We start from the raw sequence: 20098 nt of genomic DNA, 5'->3' as shown, positions 1-20098 counted from the left end.
GGATATGTACTTGGCTCCTAATCCTTGTTATGAACTTGGAAGACTCAGCTTTTTTTTCGTGTGGTCTGAGTGGTATCAGCCCTGCACACTTCATTTCTAGCTAAACTACTTAACCACTCCAATTCTGACATCTTTACAACTAATTATTCTGTAGTCAATGATAAAAACTGAGAGGGCTTAATAGCCTCCATGAGATAAATAAGAAGTTTGCACAGGAAAGTTTTGAATTTCTGAAAATTACTTTATTTTTGTGAAACAAATCAAAGCAGCATGTTTCCAGTAGTACAGACCAAAGGGTAGCAAATAAGAGACGTTCATAGTTAGGGCTTACATACAATATTTAAAGACTTTCTCCTTCTCATAATCAGATCTTTGATAATACGAGCACAGAATAATTTCACTTTACCTCCTTTATATTTTAGAAATGTGGGCATTTTGGTTGACTGCAAATCCTACATTCTTCCTCTCATCTGGTCTTGGCTTTACTTTGCACTAACGACTTGCACCTAAACGAAATATGTGCGGTAGCCAGCCAGTTTCATAAGAACACCATTGTAAGGCAATCTCATTGGACAAGTGAAAAACAATGCAGGGCTGCAATCTTGGGGTGTTGGTTATATGCAAAGTCAAGGAAGTTAAGCTTTTAGTAACAAAATGAAGCATGCATTCTGGGGTGCGCAGAAGAGTCTTCACTAGCTAACAAATCTAGTAAAGGACCAATTGGATTTGAAGGTTCTGCTTGTTAGTCCTTCAGAGTTTTATTTCACACAGGGCAACCTAAAGCTTTTTAGGACTAGCTGGGTGGTATTACCTGAGTAGAGCATTCAGAATTTGCCATAGCTCTTTTTCCTGAGTGTAACCTTATTCTTTCTTAAATGATAAAGAGATGAAGGGGCGCTGATACATACAGTGTCTCAAATTAAAATAGTAAATATTCCAACAGTGTGTAATCAATACTTTTTAAAATATACGGTGAAAACAATAAATTTATTTGTGTTCAGTGCTCAGAAATATTATTTGTGTACAGTGCTTAAACCGGGCATAAGTACCAATAAATATGCCAGATTTAATAGAAATATACGTGCTGAAGTGGTAAATAAAGCCAAACAATTCAGTACAGTAAAAATTACAATAAAAATGATAAATAATAAAACAAATTTGACGTGTGCCGTACCAGGTCCAGCGTGCCTGGTCATATGATTATAGTAAGAACAAAAGATGATGTATAGGGCATAGAGGGATTCCTCAGTGATATATGGCAAACACTGTGAGACAAGGATAGTAAGGTCCACCACCAAGGAAAGCCAAACACACAGCCTCTTACCAGAAGTATATATTTAAACAGACATCAAGGCATATGTGCTGCTGTGGTCAGGTCAATGGATCCAGGGCTATCAACCATTTACGTTACAAATATTCCAAAAAAATATAAGGAAGCGATCATTGCTCAAACATCACACATGAATTTATTAAATAATATTTAAAAAGCAGACAGGGTACTCACGCTTTCCCTTTAAAACATGAGCATATCACAATATGGCATGAACTTGTTTCCAACCGACAAGATGGCCAACCTCCAATAGTGTATGGCACTTGCATCAAGCAGCTAACTTCCTCCCAACCTGTTTCGTTATAGTTAACATCATCAGGGGCGATTACTTTTTATATTTTTTTACAAACACATTACACTATCGGAGTCAGTGGGATCCTCATCGCCAGATTCGTTGACCCATAACTAGACATATGCCGGTTTTCGGTAATTCGATATATCGCGGTATTGCATAGCCACAGTATTGTTATTGTGGCATTTTTAAAATACCAAGTTTCTCTGCTCCTGGGTCTGACTTGTGAATTGATACATTTCAGTGAGCTGGATGACTCATTCACTCACACAGCTAACGCCTAACTATAAACAAAAATGATTACATTGTATCTTTTCCTTCCCTCTGCCAGGGAGAAAGGAAGTTTAACCTCTTAAAGACTGGATCTTTTTCTGACACTTGTTGCTTGCAAGTTAAAATCATTTTTTTTTTTTGCTAGAAAAGTACTTAGAACCCCCAAACATTTTATATATTTTTTTAGCAGAGACCCTACAGAAAAAAATGGCGATTGTTGTAATATTTTATGTCACACTGTATTTGCGCAGCAGTCTTTCAAACGCAATTAATAGACTTTAATGAATAAAAAAAAAAAAAAAAACAGTAAAGTTATCCCAATTTTTTTTTTGTTACACAGAGAATCGTGATATTTATTCCAAGCTAAAAAATCGTGATTCTCATTTTGGCCAGAATCGTGCAGCTCTAATAAATTATATATATATATATATATATATATATATATATATATATATATATATATATATATATATACATATACATATACACACACGCATAGCAGCCTACATTACATTATTATATAGCCATCAAGCAGTGTCTGGGCTACCTGGTGATGACTGGTCCTGGCGCTCTGATCCGATGGCCTGGTCTTTAAAGGGGCAAATCCTTGCGATCTAGAAGTGGTTAAACCTGCAGGAGGACCGGTGTTTTTATCTATTAATGACTTTACTATTGCTTTAGGCCTGGTTCACATGTATGCGGGTTGGTGGTTCACATGTATGTGGGTTGGGGGCCCACATTTGCACAGGCATAGCAGCCCATTGATGTGAATGGGCTTGAGCTGCTATGCCTGCGTTTTCAGCTGAAAAAAGGTGCATGCAGAATTTAAAAAAATGCAGTGGCCATGAAATCCTTCCTTCTTTTGCACCATGCGACTTACCTGCCGTTGCTGCACACGCAAACTGTTTTTAAATGCCGTGCCCATGTATACAAAAAATGCAGAAAGCTTGCCAGAGCAGGAACTGCAGGTTAGTCGCATGGTGCAAAAGCAGGATGGATTTCAAGGCCACTGAATTTTAAAAAAATGCTGTATGCACCTTTTTTCTGCGGAAAATGAGGGCATAGCAGCCCGTTCAAATCAATGGGCTGCTATGCCTGTGCAAATGTGGGCCGCCAACCCGCATACATGTGAACCGCCAACCCGCATACATGTTACATAGTTACATAGTTACATAGTTAGTGAGGTTGAAAAAAGACATCAGTCCATCCAGTTCAACCTATGATGCGTGTGTGTGTGTTTGCTTTTAACCGTACATTGTATACCCCTGTATGTTGTGGTCTTTAAGGTGTCCATCTAATAGTTTTTTGAAACTATCAATGCTCCCTGCTGATACGACTGCTTGTGGAAGAGAATTCCACATCCTTACCGTTCTTACAGTGAAGAACCCCTTACGCACTTTAAGGTTGAACCGCCTTTCCTCAAGTTTTAGTGAGTGGCCACGTGTTTTATTGTATCTCCTTTCTCTGAATAGTTTGTTCCTTATGCTCGGGTCACCAGTACAGTATTTGTACATTGATATCATATCCCCCCTCAATCGTCTTTTCTCCAGAGAGAAAAGGTTCAGTGCTTGTAGTCTTTCCTCATAGCTGATGTCCTCCATTCCCCTAATTATTTTTGTTGCCCTTCTCTGGACTTTCTCCAGTTCCAGCACATCCTTCCTGAGGACCGGTGCCCAGAACTGGACAGCATACTCCAGATGTGGAGTAAACGCTGCTAAATTTTAAAAATAAATGTCGTCCCCCCCCCCCCCCCCCCCCTCCCCTCCCAGGAGCTTTATGCCATAAGGTGCTAGTATGTACATATGCACAAATGTGCGGAGAAGACCCCTCAGGGACTTAAAGGGTAGTAAGTGAACCACCAACCCGCATACATGTGAACCAGGCCTAAAGCAATAGTAAAGTAATTTATAAATAACACCTCCTTCAGGTTTAACCACTTCTTGACCACAAGGATTTGCCCTCTTAATGACCAGGCCATCGGATCAGAGCCGAGCGCCAGGACCAGTTATCACCAGTTAGGCCAGACACTGCTTGATGACCTATTTTAGGCCTGGTTCACAGAGTCTGTACTGACTGACTATATAATAATGTGCATAAGTGAACCAAAGCCCCTAAATTCAGCAATGAAATTCAAGTGAGGTAGAAATGTAATAATTTAAATTTAATAGAATACCGTGATAATACCGTATACCGTGGCAAAACCTTAATCAATTAATCGCAGCATGAAAATCTGATACCGTCACAAGCCTACCCATAACATTAACCATCTCGTTTTGACGGCCGTTTTATTACCTACATCTGGTGAGAGGCTGCTTTTTTTTTGGCTCGTTCTGGTGGTGGATCTACTGAATATTCCCTACAGTGTTCATCATATTTCACTGGAGGACTTAATGTCACATCTCTGAGCGCTGCTATATATATTTTTTATGTTGTATTGTTCCTTGCCAATGGGATGTTGTGCTAGCAGCTCATGTTCATACCTATTTTGCTTTTGATCTACACACATTATATTCTAGCGCAATATTTTGTATTTTTATATGATTATAGTGCTGAAGTGATTGACTGACTGAATCCAAACAAATGTGAATTAATATGCACTAGTGATATTCGTATCTATCAGTGCCGCACTTAGTGGTATCCTATGCAGCACTGATAGATAATAATATCACTAGTGCTTATTAATTCACATTTGTTTGGATTCAGTCCATCACTTCAGCACTATAATCATATGACCAGGCACTCTGGACCTGGTACGGCACACGTCTAATTTGTTTTATTATTTATAATTTTTATTGTAATTTTTACTGTACTGAATTGTTTGGCTTTATTTACCACTTCAGCACCTATATTTCTATTAATCGGGCATATTTATTGGTACAGGGTGTACTTATGCCTGGTTTAAAGAGGTTGTAAACCCACCTCACAAACTTTTGCCTATAGGTAAGCCTATATTAAGGCTTACCTATAGGTGCTATAAATATCTCCCAAACTTGCACCGTTTAGGAGATATTTAGAGTGCATACTGCCGATTACGTCATCGGCGCATGCGCTCTGAAGGAACGGCCACCCGTGCCGTTCCTTCAGAGCTCAGTGCCGTAATCGTGCCTCCGGCCAATCAGATGGCCGGAGGACGCGAACCCGGAAGCAGGAGGGCCGGACATATCGGCCGTCCTGTCGCTGAGCGGGCGGCACGGCGGGGGCTTCGTTTTAAGGTAAGTACTTCATAATGAGCTAGTATGCGATGCATACTAGCTCATTATGCCTTTCTCTTTACAGGGCTTTTTTTTCTCGTTTTTTTTAGGGACTTTACTTCCTCTTTAAGCATTGTACAAAAATGATATTTCTGAGCACTGAACACATATTTATTGTTTTCCCTGTATATTTTAAAAAGTATTGATTACACACTGTTGGAATATTTACTATTTTTTAATTTGCGACACTGTATGTATCAGCGCCCCTTCATCTCTTTATCATTTGTTTTAAATTGTGCACACACATTTAAAAGAGGCAGCAGATCACTTTCTTTAAGTGTCAATATACATTAGAAACCAGGCGCCTTCACAACCCCCCTTTTTTTTTGATTCACCACTTATTCTTTCTAAAGCCCCGTACACACGTACCGATTGTAGGCCGTAAATATTCGGCCGACAGCCGTTCGGCCGATTGTAGGCTTGTTAGTATGATGCTTCAGACAGCCGACATCGCATTTTCGGCCGAACAGAATCCGTCGTGCAGGCTTTAAAATTTTTGTTGGCCGTCACCAGAACGGCCGATTGTTCGCCAGTCAGTACAGATTTTGGCCGACAGACAGCAGATTAGCAAGACTGGGCATGCTCAGAAAAGAAAAAAGACAAGGAAAGTTAACCATCACATGACCTCACTTCTGCAGTCGGCTGTTGTTGTTGACAAAATTCGTGTGCAGTCTTTTGCAGTTTTCAGCCGACACGACAGCCCTGGACAAAAGACGGCCGATCGTTTCGGCCGACGATCAGTACGTGTGCACGGGGCTTTAGTCTTCGTCATAATGTTAGACGTTCGTCCTGTATGGAAACACAGACTGAACCACAACATCAACAGGTCTTAAGATGAGACAAGCAGAGTTCAATGTTTGGTATAATTAATCTGGTGACTGAATTTTACATGCTTTTTTTTTCCCATCTGTCTCATTTGAAAACAGGTCCTTAAAGTGGCCATTTTAGCTGAGAAGTATGCAGTGGATTACAGCTGGTACGTGGACACTATCCTGAACTTGATCCGCATTGCTGGAGATTATGTCAGTGAGGAAGTCTGGTATCGTGTTATCCAGATTGTTATTAACCGGGATGATGTGCAAGGCTATGCTGCCAAAACCGTTTTTGAGGTAAAAGCTGCAGCTCTTACACTGTCCTTCTCCTATTTCTGTTCCCACTAAAGCACAATCTGCAAATTTGTATGTTCCCCCTGCATTTTAGTGGTTGCTCTGTTTCTCTGGTTGCTCTATCTTCTATAAGCTATATTGGTGAATGAAGTGGCTTCTTCCCTGATTTAGCTGTATATGTATAAAACAGTATGGAGCAGAGTATTAGACAGTTCTAACCATGTATGGGCAGGCCCAATGTACCCAAGTTGATCGATCAACTTTGGGTACAACCAGCCTGTCAGATTTTTCAGGAGATTTTAAGTGGCTTTTAATCACGGTGTTCTCCCGGCGGGCGTGGCATTCCCCATACCCCCCCCAAGAGAACACTGTGGCTCAACAGGAGGGATTCCCCCATCAACACTGACTGTGTTGATGGGGGAATCTAGCATTTGTGTTTCCTGCAACCCATTGCAGGAAAGAAGTTTGCTCGATCTATAGACGGCTTTACTGTGGAGTTGTCCCTTTTTAAATCCTTTAAAAAGAAAAAAAAAAAAAGTTTGAATTGCTGATTCTTTGTAAGTGATTTATGTAACTTGGTAAGCAGAACACTAATTCATTTTTTTTTTTTTATCTCTTCCAGGCACTTCAGGCTCCTGCCTGCCATGAGAACATGGTAAAAGTAGGAGGATATATCCTTGGAGAATTTGGTAATCTTATTGCAGGAGATCCTAGGTCCAGGTAATCATAGGTGACAAAACAGTCAATTTTGTGTCTCCATATATTTAAACAGTCAGTTTGGCATGGAAGGTTGCGTGCGACTTGAATGTTTTTTTTTTTTTTTTTTTTTTGTTTTTAACCGGTTCCTTGGGTCTTCTACTTTCTAGGATCACAGCAGAACTTTAAAGTGTTTGTAAAGGTAAAAGGTTTTTTACCTTAAGTGCCGGTTCACACTTATGCGATGCGGGAAGGCTGCGAATTCGCAGCCTGTTCCCGCATCGCAAACGCACCCTTGGCAGTTCACACTGCCATATGCGATATGCTGGGGGTGCCAATGAAATGTTAACGACACCCCCAGTTTGATCGCATATCGCAGTGCGATCTTTACAGTTCACAAAGGATGGATCGCACAAGTGTGAACCACTGTGCGATCCGATCCTGATGCGGCTAAAAAAAAAGGGTCATGTGCGACTTTGCTGCGGGTGCAGTGCGAATTTAGCCATACAAAGTGTATGGCTAAACTCGCACCGCACAGCCGATCGCATGTAATGAAGGAGCAGTGCGCTCCGATATTACATGCGATCGCCGCAGCCGCACTAGTGTGAACCGGCTCTAATACATTCTCTGCCTTGCTATGTCCACTCCCCCCAGCACCCTGAAATATTTACTTGGCCTGATCCCCATCCATCACTGTGCCTGTCTGCAGCAATGCTGCTTCTCTCTTCCCTCTTCTTACCGGTGGCTTTTAATTGCTGTCAATGAAATCATGAGAGTGGGGGTCAGAGCCAAACCGCACTGTATGTGTCTATAGATGCACACAGTGTGGCTTAGAATTTAGCCCGCATGAGTGGCTTGGTATGGGGGCACTCATAGAGTGCCAGCAGGGGACCCCAGAAAAATTGGGGCTGCTCTGTGCAAAACTATTGGGACAATTAAATATAGCAAGTTTTGGTATTTTAGAGAAAATAATTTAACCTTTTTTACAAGTGCTTTAAACTTGAAATCCAGAAAAACCTTTAAAGTTGTGGACTGAGTGGGGAAGGGTAAAGACCACTGGAATGAGAATCTCGAGGACTGAAATAAAAACTTTGCAAATCTTGTAAAACTTCCCCACTCTATTCAAGACTTTAAACAGATTTTTTAAAGTTCCGCTGTAAATTTTCTTGTTTGCCGGCCAAACGGCTAAAGGAAAAAACCTGGAAGTTAACACCTGATAATTTCCTGAGAGCAACAGCTACTTTTTATCCTTCACTGTTTGTAACCTCAATGTGTACTCTATGGTTTATGGAAAGAAAAAGCATTGACTTGAAACTTCTGCTTTCCCCTCAGCCCACTGGTACAGTTCAACCTACTGCATTCGAAGTTTCACTTGTGCAGCGTGTCAACTCGAGCTCTTCTCCTCTCCACCTACATCAAGTTCATCAACTTATTCCCTGAAACCAAACCCACTATCCAAGATGTGCTGCGTTCAGATAGTCAAATCAGAAATGCCGATGTGGAGCTCCAGCAGAGAGCAGTAGAGTACCTGAAACTCAGCTCTATTGCAAGCACTGATGTCCTTGTAAGAATTATTATTTTTTTAATATGTACGGGTGGCCATAAATTCCCCAATACAATTGGAAATGCTTACTACTTGCAGAGATTTTTATTTATTTTTTTTCTTTCCGTATCGGTCTTTTATTTTTCTGTTGAGAAAAAGGGGTTACCGTCACTACTTGTGCATCATACTACTTTCAGGTCAATTTAGAATTAGGCCAATTTCAGATGGGGTGGACACCATCAAGCGGATCCGCCTGCTCAGCGGGGGATCTCTCCACCCGTGTTTACTCTTATAGGGACACGACACCCAATTTTAATGGTAGTGTCCTTTCATAATGCTTGAACTGGCCGGTGTGTCTTGAAAGCTTATGGTGCAATCTATTTAGTCCGAAAATGGTATGACCAGAAATCCTACTTCTACTGTAAAGATGGTTTCACTTTTTCATCACCTTTTAGGGCTGATTTATTTATTGAGGAAATTAATATTTGTTGTGTACTGTATTTAACCCATCATTTGTACTAGACCAACTGAATTAATCCATTTAAAGTGATGCTAAACCCAGGGCCCTGCATTCACTATATCTGGTTTCCCACAGTACACAGAACATGGAAATGCAATAATTTTAGTAATTCTAAACTGCTAAATACCTCTTCGCGTCAGCAGTATATAACAGCCTTGTGCCTTCTATCCTTGTCCAGCAGAGCATTGGTAAAGCTTATAGGAGGAGTTTTCTTTTCTCTTTCGTTCATCTATGGACACAGCGCTTCAAAGGTCATAACTACTGGGTTACATTGCCTCCTCCAGGAGTATTACTAGGCAGAATAAAAAACACCTGGCTATGCCCATGGGCCGTCCTTAGCTGATATATACCCCCTTCTCTGCTCTAGGTAATCAGTTTTAATCTGTCTAGTCAGGAGTAAGGACCTAGGCTCCCTGATGGGATCTCTGGTCCTACCAATTTTTTTTTCTCCTTCCTTGCATATTTTTTGTCTTTTCCCTTGGGAGATCTACAGTCAACTGCCAGGCTGGATAATCTAGATCCAGTGCCCCCCCGCCAGCGAGCACATGCAGACTGCAGCTACACGCTAGTTAAGCCATGACATAGCCTCACGGACATAAGCTGGCCCACGAGTTAAACGTCTCGCAGGGTTGCATATGACCAGGCAGGCGTAGGTCTGAGTTGCATCGGTCCCTTGGCCGGCAGCTCCCTTACTTCGTGACGAGGATTCTGTCTGGAGCTTTACCCGCACCATGGAAGGGTATGTACAGTCCCCCTCTCCCCTTTTGGCGTTTTTTTGGGGTGGACACGGGTAACCTACAGAGACGGTCGGACCTGCCTGCAGGTTCCCTCCTACCATCCTAAAATCCCTCAGTGAGCTGGACTTCCCCTACTCCCTTTCCCCCATGTCTGGTGGGGATCCCAGGGCAGTGGATGCAGCAGAAACCTCTGGGTTCTCGCCCGCTATCCCCACTCTGTAAAGGAATAGTGTGTGTCCTGCCCTGGTAGTCTGGAGTGATCCCAGTGTAGGGGACCCCTAGGTGCATGCCTTAACTGGTTACATTGTTGGTGTAGTGCAGGAGGTTCCCAGTGCAGAGTGTGCAGCGTAGTCTCCCCTAATGTGTGCCTATCTGTGGAGTATAGTACCTTCAGGGGGGTCCCCTTGCAGAGGGTGCAGGGAAGATCATGTTGGAGAAGTCCGATGACATGGCGGCCATTTCTCTTTTGTTCATTGATGAACACAGCTCCTGAATGAATAAATTAATAGTGCGCTAAATAAATAAAGTATATAAACTTTAAACAGAATGTGTAGATAGGTGTATACCAATCAACAAAAAATAGGATGGGATCTTTAACAACAAAAGGTCCATAAAAGTCCTTTTAGTGCAATAATTAGTGCTTGAGTGAAGATCCCAATTTACAACAGGTGAACTTATAACAAGAAATACTTTGCTTTAAAACGTGCAGGTGTTCCCCTTACCAGACGGGTGAAAATAAGGTGCATTAAGCTTTTCCAAAAAACATAGGTAAAGTGATGTAGATATACCAGCTCTTCCCACCTCGTGTATGGTCAAGAGTAAATAGCCTCTTACCAGATGGAATTAGAATAAAGGTGTATAGGTAACCTCTGGGTATCTCTCTCACCATCAGCAGCATGTATTATGGACGTTCCCCCAAATGTATAGCTTCCTGTTGTCCCGTGGAAGTAAAGCTCCGTCTCCTGGTCACAGGTATTCCCCAAAATAAAGAAGGGGGGACCAATAGTGCATTATCCTTAAAACTTTATTGCATAAAATCAAGATTGCACTTACATTTAGGGAGAAAAAATACACTAAGCTGGAACCCTGGTGGTCTGTGGCCGCCTGCAGCGCGGTCCGCGGATTGGTTAGTGATGGCACGCCTCCTCTTTGACGCGTTTCCTCCGAGCGGACTTATTTCAATGCTGCTGGCTTCGACTTACTCAGTGTTGCTTCCCTGAACTTCTGGCCTTCACAGGAATAATGGACAGTGTAGCTTGGAGAAGGCCAAAGGTGCAGTAGAGTGCTTTGTTAACCTCTGCTAAGGGGCTGTGTGTTTCTATTGGTGTACACAGTGTAGTGAGATACAAATCTAGCTCCTGCATGCAGGGTGGCTCCATAGGATGCTAAGCTTTCTCAGCCTCTCTGGACTCTTGTAGCTGTCCTGACTCTGAGTCCTGAAGGTAAGAAGTCCCTCCAAAATAGTGTCTTGTCTCCCAAGAAGGTCACCCCTCCTGGCTGAAGGACACCAGCTGTGTCCCTGAATGAACACAGCTCCTGTCATTCTTGACCATTGGGTTATGCTGCCCACCTATAGGAGAAGGACACTAGGCAAAAAAAACTTCTGGCTACACCCTTGGGCAGTCCCTGGGGGTATACTCCCTCTTCCTGCTATAGTCGCACAGTTCTTTTTATTTTCTGCCTAGTCAGGAATAAGGACCTAGTTCCTTGCTGGGATCTTTGGTCCTGGCAAAATTTTTTAGATAGGAATTTTTTTCCTCCTGGATTTTTCCTGTGGGATCTACCATCAACTGCCAGCGAGCGCGTACAGGCCTCAACTTCGCGCTAGATCAACCGCGACTTAGCCCCACTGGATGGGGGCTAGCCCTATGAGCCATCTTGCATACGACCTGGCCTTTGGCCTGAGTCACAGCGTTCCTCCTTGCCTACAGCCCCCCACTTCGATGGAGAGAAGGATGTGTCTGGAGCGGTGCCCACCTGGTTCCTGGTATGCGAGTAGCTGTCTCCCCTCTACCCCAGGAGGGTTTGGGGTGGAGGTGGGCCCTCCTCGGAACAGTCGGAGCCCCCACCACCCCCTTTGCCAAGTTCCCCATCCTGCCCCCCCTTCACATACGCTGGGGGATGTATTTTTTTTGGGGTGGTCTGACACTTTTCCTGGGGTGGGGGCAGGGCGCTAACTGACGATGGGGGCAGGGGGGTGCGCTGCCGGTGACCCGACGATCAACTGGTGGGGGGTTGTACCTGCTGGGGGCTCCTGCCAGGGCCCCCTGTCCTTCCTGGATCTTTCCTGAGGCCCGGTCTCCTGATTTTCTGGGTCCCTGTATGCCTTGTGGCGCCGCCGTTTTGTTTTGTTGTAGCCTTGTGTATGCCGATACACGGCCATGTTTGTGTAGTCCGGGGGCCATTATGTGGTTTGCATTGCAGATTGCAGCGGTCATGACAGTGGAGCTCCGTGGGCAGTGATTTCGGCGTTGGGAGCCCCTCCTTATCCCCTGATGCTGACTTCTGAATCATTTAGCTTCCTGATCACCGCACGTGTAGTGCAGATTCTCCTGGTGATTGCAGGTGCCTGTGTTGGTGGGTGGTGAGTCTGGTGGGGTCCTCTCCCTCTCTGCTGAGGATCCCTCTGTGCCCTTGTGCTTGGCAACCTGTTGGTGCTGTCAGCACGGTGGGGGTTGTCCCTTAGGAGTGTGTTACACTTGTTTGTGGGGTCCCCCTGGTGACTCATGGAGTCTTTGGAGCACGTTTTCCCCAACTGATCCCCTCTCTAAGGCTGCGGGGCCCTCTGGTTACAGGGTCTGTTTGGGGCAGTACAAGACCTCTTCCTTTAAGGGTTGATTGTCCCGGTTCCGACTTTGGAAGGTTTCAGGGTTTTTACTCAAACCTGTTCAGTCACCAGGAAGGAAGGCAAAGGCAATCCTGGACCTCAAGGCCCTAAACTGCTTTGTGTGGGTACGGAAGTTCAGAATGGAGTCCATTCGAATGGTGGTGGCATCCCTGCATCAGGGGGATTTCCTCACCTCTATAGATATCAAGGATGCCTATCTTCACATTCCAATATGTGCTAGTCACCAGCGTTTTCTCCGTTTTGCTGTTGGAGCATTAAAAGTTTGTGGTGTTACCCTTTGGTCTCGCCTCCGCTCCTCGGGTCTTCACAAAAGGGTTGGCTCCGGTGCTAGCCCTGCTACCCCAACGGGGGATCCCGGTACTGGGCTACTTGGATGATCTCCTTCTGCGAGCGGAGTCTTCTCCCTCTGCGAGTGGAGTCTTCTCCCTCTGTTTTGGTGGAAAACCTGGAGATCACAATACGAACTCTGCTGGAGTTCGACTGGATTCTGAATTTTCAGAAGTCTGTCCTGGTTTGGTCCACGAAGCTGGACTATATTTGCGCCTGACTCTGGACTCAGCTGTATCCAGAGTTCTCCTCCTCTGGACAAACTTCAGAAATTGCAGGCTGCAAGTCGCCTCCTACTGTCCAACAAATGGTCATCCCTCCGGACTTGCATGCAGGTGCTGGGCCTGATGGTATCTACCTTCGAGGCGGTTCAATCTGCACAATTCCATACGAGGTCCCTGCAAAGGGAGATTCTGACCAAATGGAACAAGACTCCGCAGTCTCTGGACAATCAGAGCTGGCTGAGTCGAGGTGCAAAGGAGTCCCTGATTTGGTGGCTTCACTCTCCGGCGCTTCAGCTGGGAAACTCCTGTGTCCCCTTGTATTGGAAAGTGGTCACCACGGATGCCAGCTTGTCTGGCTGGGGAGGCATTCTTGGCAAGCATTATGCTCAGGGGATCTGGACGCTGGAAGAGTCCAGACTACCAATCAATGTCCTGGAACTCCAAGAGATTGTGTCTGGATCATTGGACAGATCGTCTTCAGGGATGCCTAGTGCTCATTCAGTTGGACAATGCCATGGCTTATGTCAATCACCAAGGGGGCACAAGAAGTGCCCTGGTGGCTCTGGAGGTAGCCGGCATTCTAAGGTGGGCAGAATGGTTAGTTCCAGCCCTCTCCGTCATACACATTCACGGGGTGGAAAACTGGCAGGCGGCTTACCTCCGTCGGCAGGCATTGGACCAAAGGGACTAGTCTCTTCATCCTGAGTGGTTTCATCAGCTGTGTCTCTGGTGGGGCACCCCCGAGGTGGATCTATTGGCGTCTCGGCTCAACAGAAAGGTGCAGAGGTTTGTGGCTCGGTCAAGGGATCCTCTGGCAGATGCCACAGACGCGCTGGTGACCCTGTGGGTTAGTATAGTCAGATCTACGCATTCCCTCCTCTCAATCTTCTTCCCAGACTCCTACGCAGGATCGAGGCAGAAGGGATTCTGGTCATCCTAGTGGCACTAGACTGGCCTCCCTGGGCCTGCTATGCCAATCTAGAGTGGCTGTTCGCTGTCAATTTTTGGAAGCTTCCTCTTAGAGAGGATTTGCTGTCCCAAGGACCGATCTTCCATCCTGCTTTACAGTCTCTTGCTTTGACGGCTTGGCTGTTGAACGCCAGGTGCAGACCAAGCCTCTAAGAAGAAAGCCCTCATTGATCTGCCCTTTCAAGGCGATCACCTGTTTTGGGCCACCCTGGATGACATCCTCCCATCCTAAAATCGCTCTGTGAGCTGGGCTTCATCCCACTCCCTTTTCCCCCTGTCTCCACCTGGAGTCTGGTGGGGGGTCCCAGGGCAGAGGATGCAGCAGAGACCCCTGGGGTCTCCCCTGGTATCCCCACTGTGTAAGGGTCCTGGGATAGTGTGTCCTGCCCTGGTAGTCTGGAGGGGTCCCAGTGTAGGATACCTCCTAGCTGCATGCCCTATCTGGTTGCAGTGAGGATACAACCGCTTTAAATAAGCCTTGTCTGTAGAATTGTATGTAGATATTGGCCAACTCTGGCTGACACTGAACCTATACTGTTCACTACCGGTCTAGCAGGAGGATAAACCGGGTCCTTGTGTACTTTTGGTAGTGTGTATATAGTGGGTAGTCTACTTAAAATTGAAACCAAATATCTTTTCTTTTTTAGTTTAGTTTTTTGTGGTATCCGTATTCCACTAGGTTAGTGAGGCCCTTTCTATATCTTAAAGCGGGATTACCCTCTAATGGGGAATATGTTCCCCTATCGGATATCCCTTAAAGTTGTGAATGGTAGACATTCTTCTCTAAGATTACCATCCCCCCCCCTTTATTTTTTATCCACAGGCCGGATGATTATATCTTTCCTTTTTTCCAATGATTCGATTCCTTCCTGTATGTACCTGGGATTGATATTTTTCAGGGGAGGGGATCATAGGACTGGGATACCTGGACGATCTGCTCTTGCATGCAGTGTCTTCCTCGGCTCTAGAAGCCGACTTGGACTTTACGGTGCGAACTCTGCAGGAGATCGGGAGGACACTGAATTTTCAGCAATTGGTACGGTCTTCGTCCACAAAGCTGGACTACTTGGGTCTGATGCTGGACTCAGCGTTAGCCCGGGTGTTTCTTCCTCAGACAAAACTACTTTAGCTACAGGAGGCTGTTCGGCTCCTGTTGTCCAACCATCGATCATCAGGACTTACATGCAAGTGCTGGGTCTGATCTCCACCTTTTTGAGGCGGTTCCGTTTGTGCAGTTCCACACCAGACCCTTTGCAAAGGGAGATTTTGATCAAATGGAACAAGGATCCGCTGTCATTGGACAATCCTTATTCTATTGAATCGGTGTTCGGGGGAGTCTCTCCTATGGTGACTTCTCTCCCCAACTCTTCGTCAGGGAAAATCTTTTCTTCCCCTGTATTGGACTGTAATCACCATGGATGCCAGTCTGTCCGGATGGGGAGGTGTCTTGGGAGTGTGTTCGGCCCAAGGTGTTTGGACTCGAGAGGAGTCCAGGTTGCCCATCAACATCCTGGAAGTTCCGGTGATCAGACTTTGTCTGTCTCAATGGACAGATCTTCTGCAGGGGAGCCCTGTGTGGATACAATCGGACAATGCTAAGGTTGTGGCATATATCAATCATCAAGGGGGCACAGAGTACCCTGGTGGCCTGGGAAGTGGCTGGCATCTTGAGGTGGGCAGAACGATATGTTCCAGCTCTCTCTGCTGTGCACATTCCAGGGGTAGAGAATTCGCAAGCAGACTATTTCAGTCGGCAGACGTTGGATCCGGGAGAATGGTCTCCAATACAACTTCTGTCGAGACTTCTACGCAGAATCGAGGTAGAAGGGATTCCAGTCATGCTGGTGGCACTAGACTGGCTTCACCTGTCTTGGTACGAAGGCCTGGTAAAGCTGGTAGCAGACGTCCCTTTGGAACTTCCTCTCAGGGTAGATCTTCTGTCTCGGGAACCAATCTTCCATCCTGCTTTACGATCGCTGGCTCTAAATGCGTGGCTATTGAAAGCCAGGTGCTGAAAGACGGAGGGCTGCCGGAGTCGGTGATTCCTACGCGGTTGAAGGCTAGGAAATATACTTTCAGGAAGGTTTATCGTAGAGTTTGGAAGGCGTATATTATTTGGTGTGAGTCTCGGGGGGGGGGGGGGGGGGTTGACGGTGTAAAAATAAAAATAAAATAAATAGGAAAAAAGATTAAAGCGCCCTATTTCCATTAGTTCTCACGCAGAAGCAAATGCATACGCGATCAGTAGAGTGAGAGCAATTATTTGAGCCCTAGACCTCGGTCTCTGTTGCCTTTGGGGATTTTTAAGTGCCAATATTTGTCGCCATTTTTGAAGCATGACCTATTGCGTATCTATTTACTCGGCATACCGTTATCTTTCACATTATAGAAAAAAATTGTGCTAACTCTACTGTTTTCTTTTCTTTTTTAATTTAAAAAGGTGTAAGTTCCAAAAAAAAATTCTTGTAAGACTGCTGCGCAAATGCGGTGAAAAAAAATATTGCAATGTTCTCTAGTCTCTGCTAAAAAAAAAAAAAAAAAATATATATATATATATATATTGTAATATATATATATTGTAATATATAAAGGAAATTCTAGGGAAAAAAAACTGATTTTAACTTGTAAACAACAAGTGTTAGAAATAGGCCTGGTCCTTAAGTGGTTAAAATCAGATTGCTATACTTTAGAATATCGATGTATCTGTACTCGTACTCAGTGTTGCTATCAAAATGGTATCAGTGAATCCATACTACATGTAATTCAACCAACGTGATTACTCTCCTCAAAATCTTTTTCTCTAAAGTAAATTTTAGACTGTTGCTTTTTGTGTGTTTGTCTAGGCTACAGTGCTGGAGGAGATGCCACCTTTCCCTGAACGGGAATCCTCTATTCTGGCCAAGTTGAAGAAGAAGAAAGGGCCAGGTGCAGTCAGTGAGTTGGAAGAAGGCAAGAAGGATCCGAACTCGGAGATAAACGGTGGAGTGGAACCCACACCCAGCACAGCAGTAAGCTCTTTTAAGGCATCTGGATATCTGTACAAGTACAGTGAGATGAATATTGTATTTTATAATCTGATTCACTGAGAAGAATACAAAAGTGAAAGTATTTGCCCCCTTCCTGTGTTTTTTTTTTTTTTTGCATATTTGTCACACTTAAAGCGGCTCTTCTGTAATTTTTTCGTCTTTCAATCTATTAAATTAACTGCCCTTGTTGTTTTAACTTTGAATAGTAAAACATTTTTTCTCTCTTTCGTTCACTGATGGACACAGCTCCATATCTTCTTGACTCTTGGGTTTATGCTGCCCCCTACAGGAGTAGGACGCTAGGCGGAAAAAGTTTGACTACACCTACAAGGCAGTCCCAGGGGGTATACTCCCACTTCCTGCTATAGCTGGTTAATTTTTTTTTTCTGCCTAGTCATGAGTAAGGACTTAGTTCCTTGCTGGGATCTCTAGTCCTAGCATTTTTTCCCTTTTTTAAACTGAATTTTTTTCTTTTTAACCTCCCTGGCGGTATGATTCTTTCCGATTTTAGGTGCTGAAAGCGGTACAATTATTTTGCTAGTAATTCTTAAGAATGAGCAGCCCAAACCAACTATTTACATATGATCTTTTTTTACTGTGCGTTCTTCTTTATAACATCTCAGGTATGATAAAATTTGAAACACAAAATCAAAAATTATAATCTAATAAATAACTATAAATAAGTTAGAGTATGTATGTATGTGTGTGTATATGTATGTGTGTGTGTGTGTGTATATATATATATATATATATATATATATATATATATATATATATATGTATGTGTACAGTAAAACTGCAGGAAAGGGCACTGGGGGGCAAACTAATATCAGTTTATTTTATTTTGCAATGAAATCAGTGTGCTTGTGTATTTAACTTTTCAAATTTGCCGCCGATTCCACCCCCCTGCGAGCGTCACGTCGCAGGAGACGGAAGCCGGGGCTCTACAGCCTCGGGCAGAAGACCCAGTCGCCCTATGCCGAAGGGACACATCGCTGGATCCCGGTGACAAGGTAAGTAACCTCCTACAAGGATCCAGCGATGCTCCCTGGCGGTACCCCGAGTGTGGCTCTGGGTTACCGCTTATGGCAGTGAAATCCCACCCCGAGCCACACTCGGGAATACCACCAGGGAGGTTAATATTTTCTGTTCCTGTGAGAACTACAGTCAGGTTCCTGTGACAACTACAATCAACTGCCAGACTGGGTGACGGACTGGATAGCCTAGATCCTGTCTGTCTTCCCAGTCCGGCCAGGGCGCGCGACCCGACCTTAGCTCAGGGCTGGCCAGCGATTGAAACGCCTCGCAAGGACGGATAGCCCTGGTCACGACCTGAGTCGCAGCATGCTTCTGGCCTGCAGTACCCCCATTTCAAGATGGTGCAGTGGTCTGCCTGGAGCGGTGCCCTGACGGTCCCAAGGTGTGGTGTGGTTTCTTGGGGTGGACGTGGGGTTGGTCAGAGCCCCGAGTGCCCTTCCTTCCCATTTTGCGCTTCCCCTCACTGTCGGGGTCCCTCTGTCGACCACCCACCATTCATCCATGCTCAGCTAGCTCCCCCCCCCCTTTTTCCCCCGGGGGCGGCCATGCCTGTTTTTATATGTGGGGGGTGTTGACTGGGTGCTTTTGGGAAGGGGGGGGGGGTGCCACTGCCTGTGAAAACGTGTTTTTTGGGGGGGTTGTTGGGTGGGTATAGTCAGGGTGGAGGTCGCTAGCGGGGTTTCACCTTACTATCCACAGATACCTGATGGTCCTCTGAGGGTCCCAGGAGCCGCGTGTAGCCGCCATTTTGTTGTGGATGGCTGCTGTATAGATCGCCGCGGCCATGTTTGTGTAGTCCGGTGGCCACGGTGCAAGGCGTGCAACCTGACACTCTGAATCTGCCTCTGAATAGGGGGTGGGGAGTTCCTATAGCGGTTTTGATGCGCTGGGACTTGTAGTGCCGCGGTGGGATGGTACTTTTACAGCAATTTTTACATTTTTTGCTGGCAGTCCCAGGTTAACCCATGGTGTCCCTGGAGCACGTGTCACCACTTGACCCCCCTCTAAGAGGCTGCGGGGGTTCCAGTCCACTTTGTCTGCTATGACGGCTTTCCTGCAGCCGCTAGTTTCCAAGGTAGATATGGCCCTCCAAAATAGGACGAGCCAAAAGCATCCTCTGCCTCCCCAGACTCTGAGGTTGATTTGGCCGCCATGCACGCGAGTCACCCTACTGGTTCTGCATCCACGCACACCTGGAGTGCTCTTATAGTGTGGATGATTCCTATTCCACTACAGCTAAGCATGAAAAGGCGCTGGTGGATGCACTGATTGTATGGGTGCGGGAAACTTTTTAAAATTGGAGTACACAAGGAGTGCTGCCATCACTGGGGAGCTACAGTTCATCGAGGGAACCATGAATGCCAACATCTACTGTGACATACTGAAGCAGAGCATGATCCCCTCCCTTTCGGAGACTGGGCCGCAGGACAGTATTCCAGCATAACGACCCCAAACACACCTCCAAGACGACCACTGCCTTGCTAAAGAAGCTGAAGGTAAAGGTGATGGACTGGCCAAGCATGTCTCCAGACCTAAACCCTATTGAGCATCTGTGGGGCATCCTAAAACAGAAGGTGGAGGAGCGCAAGGTCTCTAACATCCACCAGCTCCGTGATGTCATGGAGGAGTGGAAGAGGACTCCAGTGGCAACCTGTGAAGCTCTGGTGAACTCCATGCCCAAGAGGGGTAAGGCAGTTCTGGAAAATAATGGTGGCCACACAAAATATTGACACTTTGGGCTCAAGTTGGTCATTTTCACTGAGGGGTATACTCACTTTTGTTGCCAGCGGTTTAGACATTATTGGCTGTGTATTGAGTTATTTTGAGGGGACAGCAAATTTACACTGTTATACAAGCTGTACACTCACTACTTTACATTGTAGCAAAGTGTAATTTCTTCAGTGTTGTCACATAAAAA

The 20098-nt window shown here is 45.2% G+C and overlaps 1 protein-coding gene across 2 annotated transcripts in view; it reads left to right on the top strand.

Moving 5' to 3' along the window:
* AP2A1 (adaptor related protein complex 2 subunit alpha 1) overlaps nucleotides 1-20098 on the top strand; it is a 136069-nt gene that overhangs the window by 72930 nt on the left and 43041 nt on the right. For both annotated transcript variants that reach the window (XM_082273796.1, XM_082273795.1), the window contains exons 11-14: nucleotides 6073-6255; nucleotides 6875-6972; nucleotides 8281-8512; nucleotides 16960-17124. In XM_082273796.1, the coding sequence (XP_082129922.1) occupies nucleotides 6073-6255; nucleotides 6875-6972; nucleotides 8281-8512; nucleotides 16960-17124 (678 nt within the window). The remainder of the gene's footprint in view (nucleotides 1-6072; nucleotides 6256-6874; nucleotides 6973-8280; nucleotides 8513-16959; nucleotides 17125-20098) is intronic.

Source organism: Pelophylax lessonae (assembly GCF_965119305.1).
Source record: "Pelophylax lessonae genome assembly, chromosome: 12".
Taxonomy (NCBI): Eukaryota; Metazoa; Chordata; class Amphibia; order Anura; family Ranidae; genus Pelophylax; species Pelophylax lessonae.
Note: the sequence above shows the minus strand (reverse complement) of the source record. Positions and strands in the feature narration are given on the sequence as shown.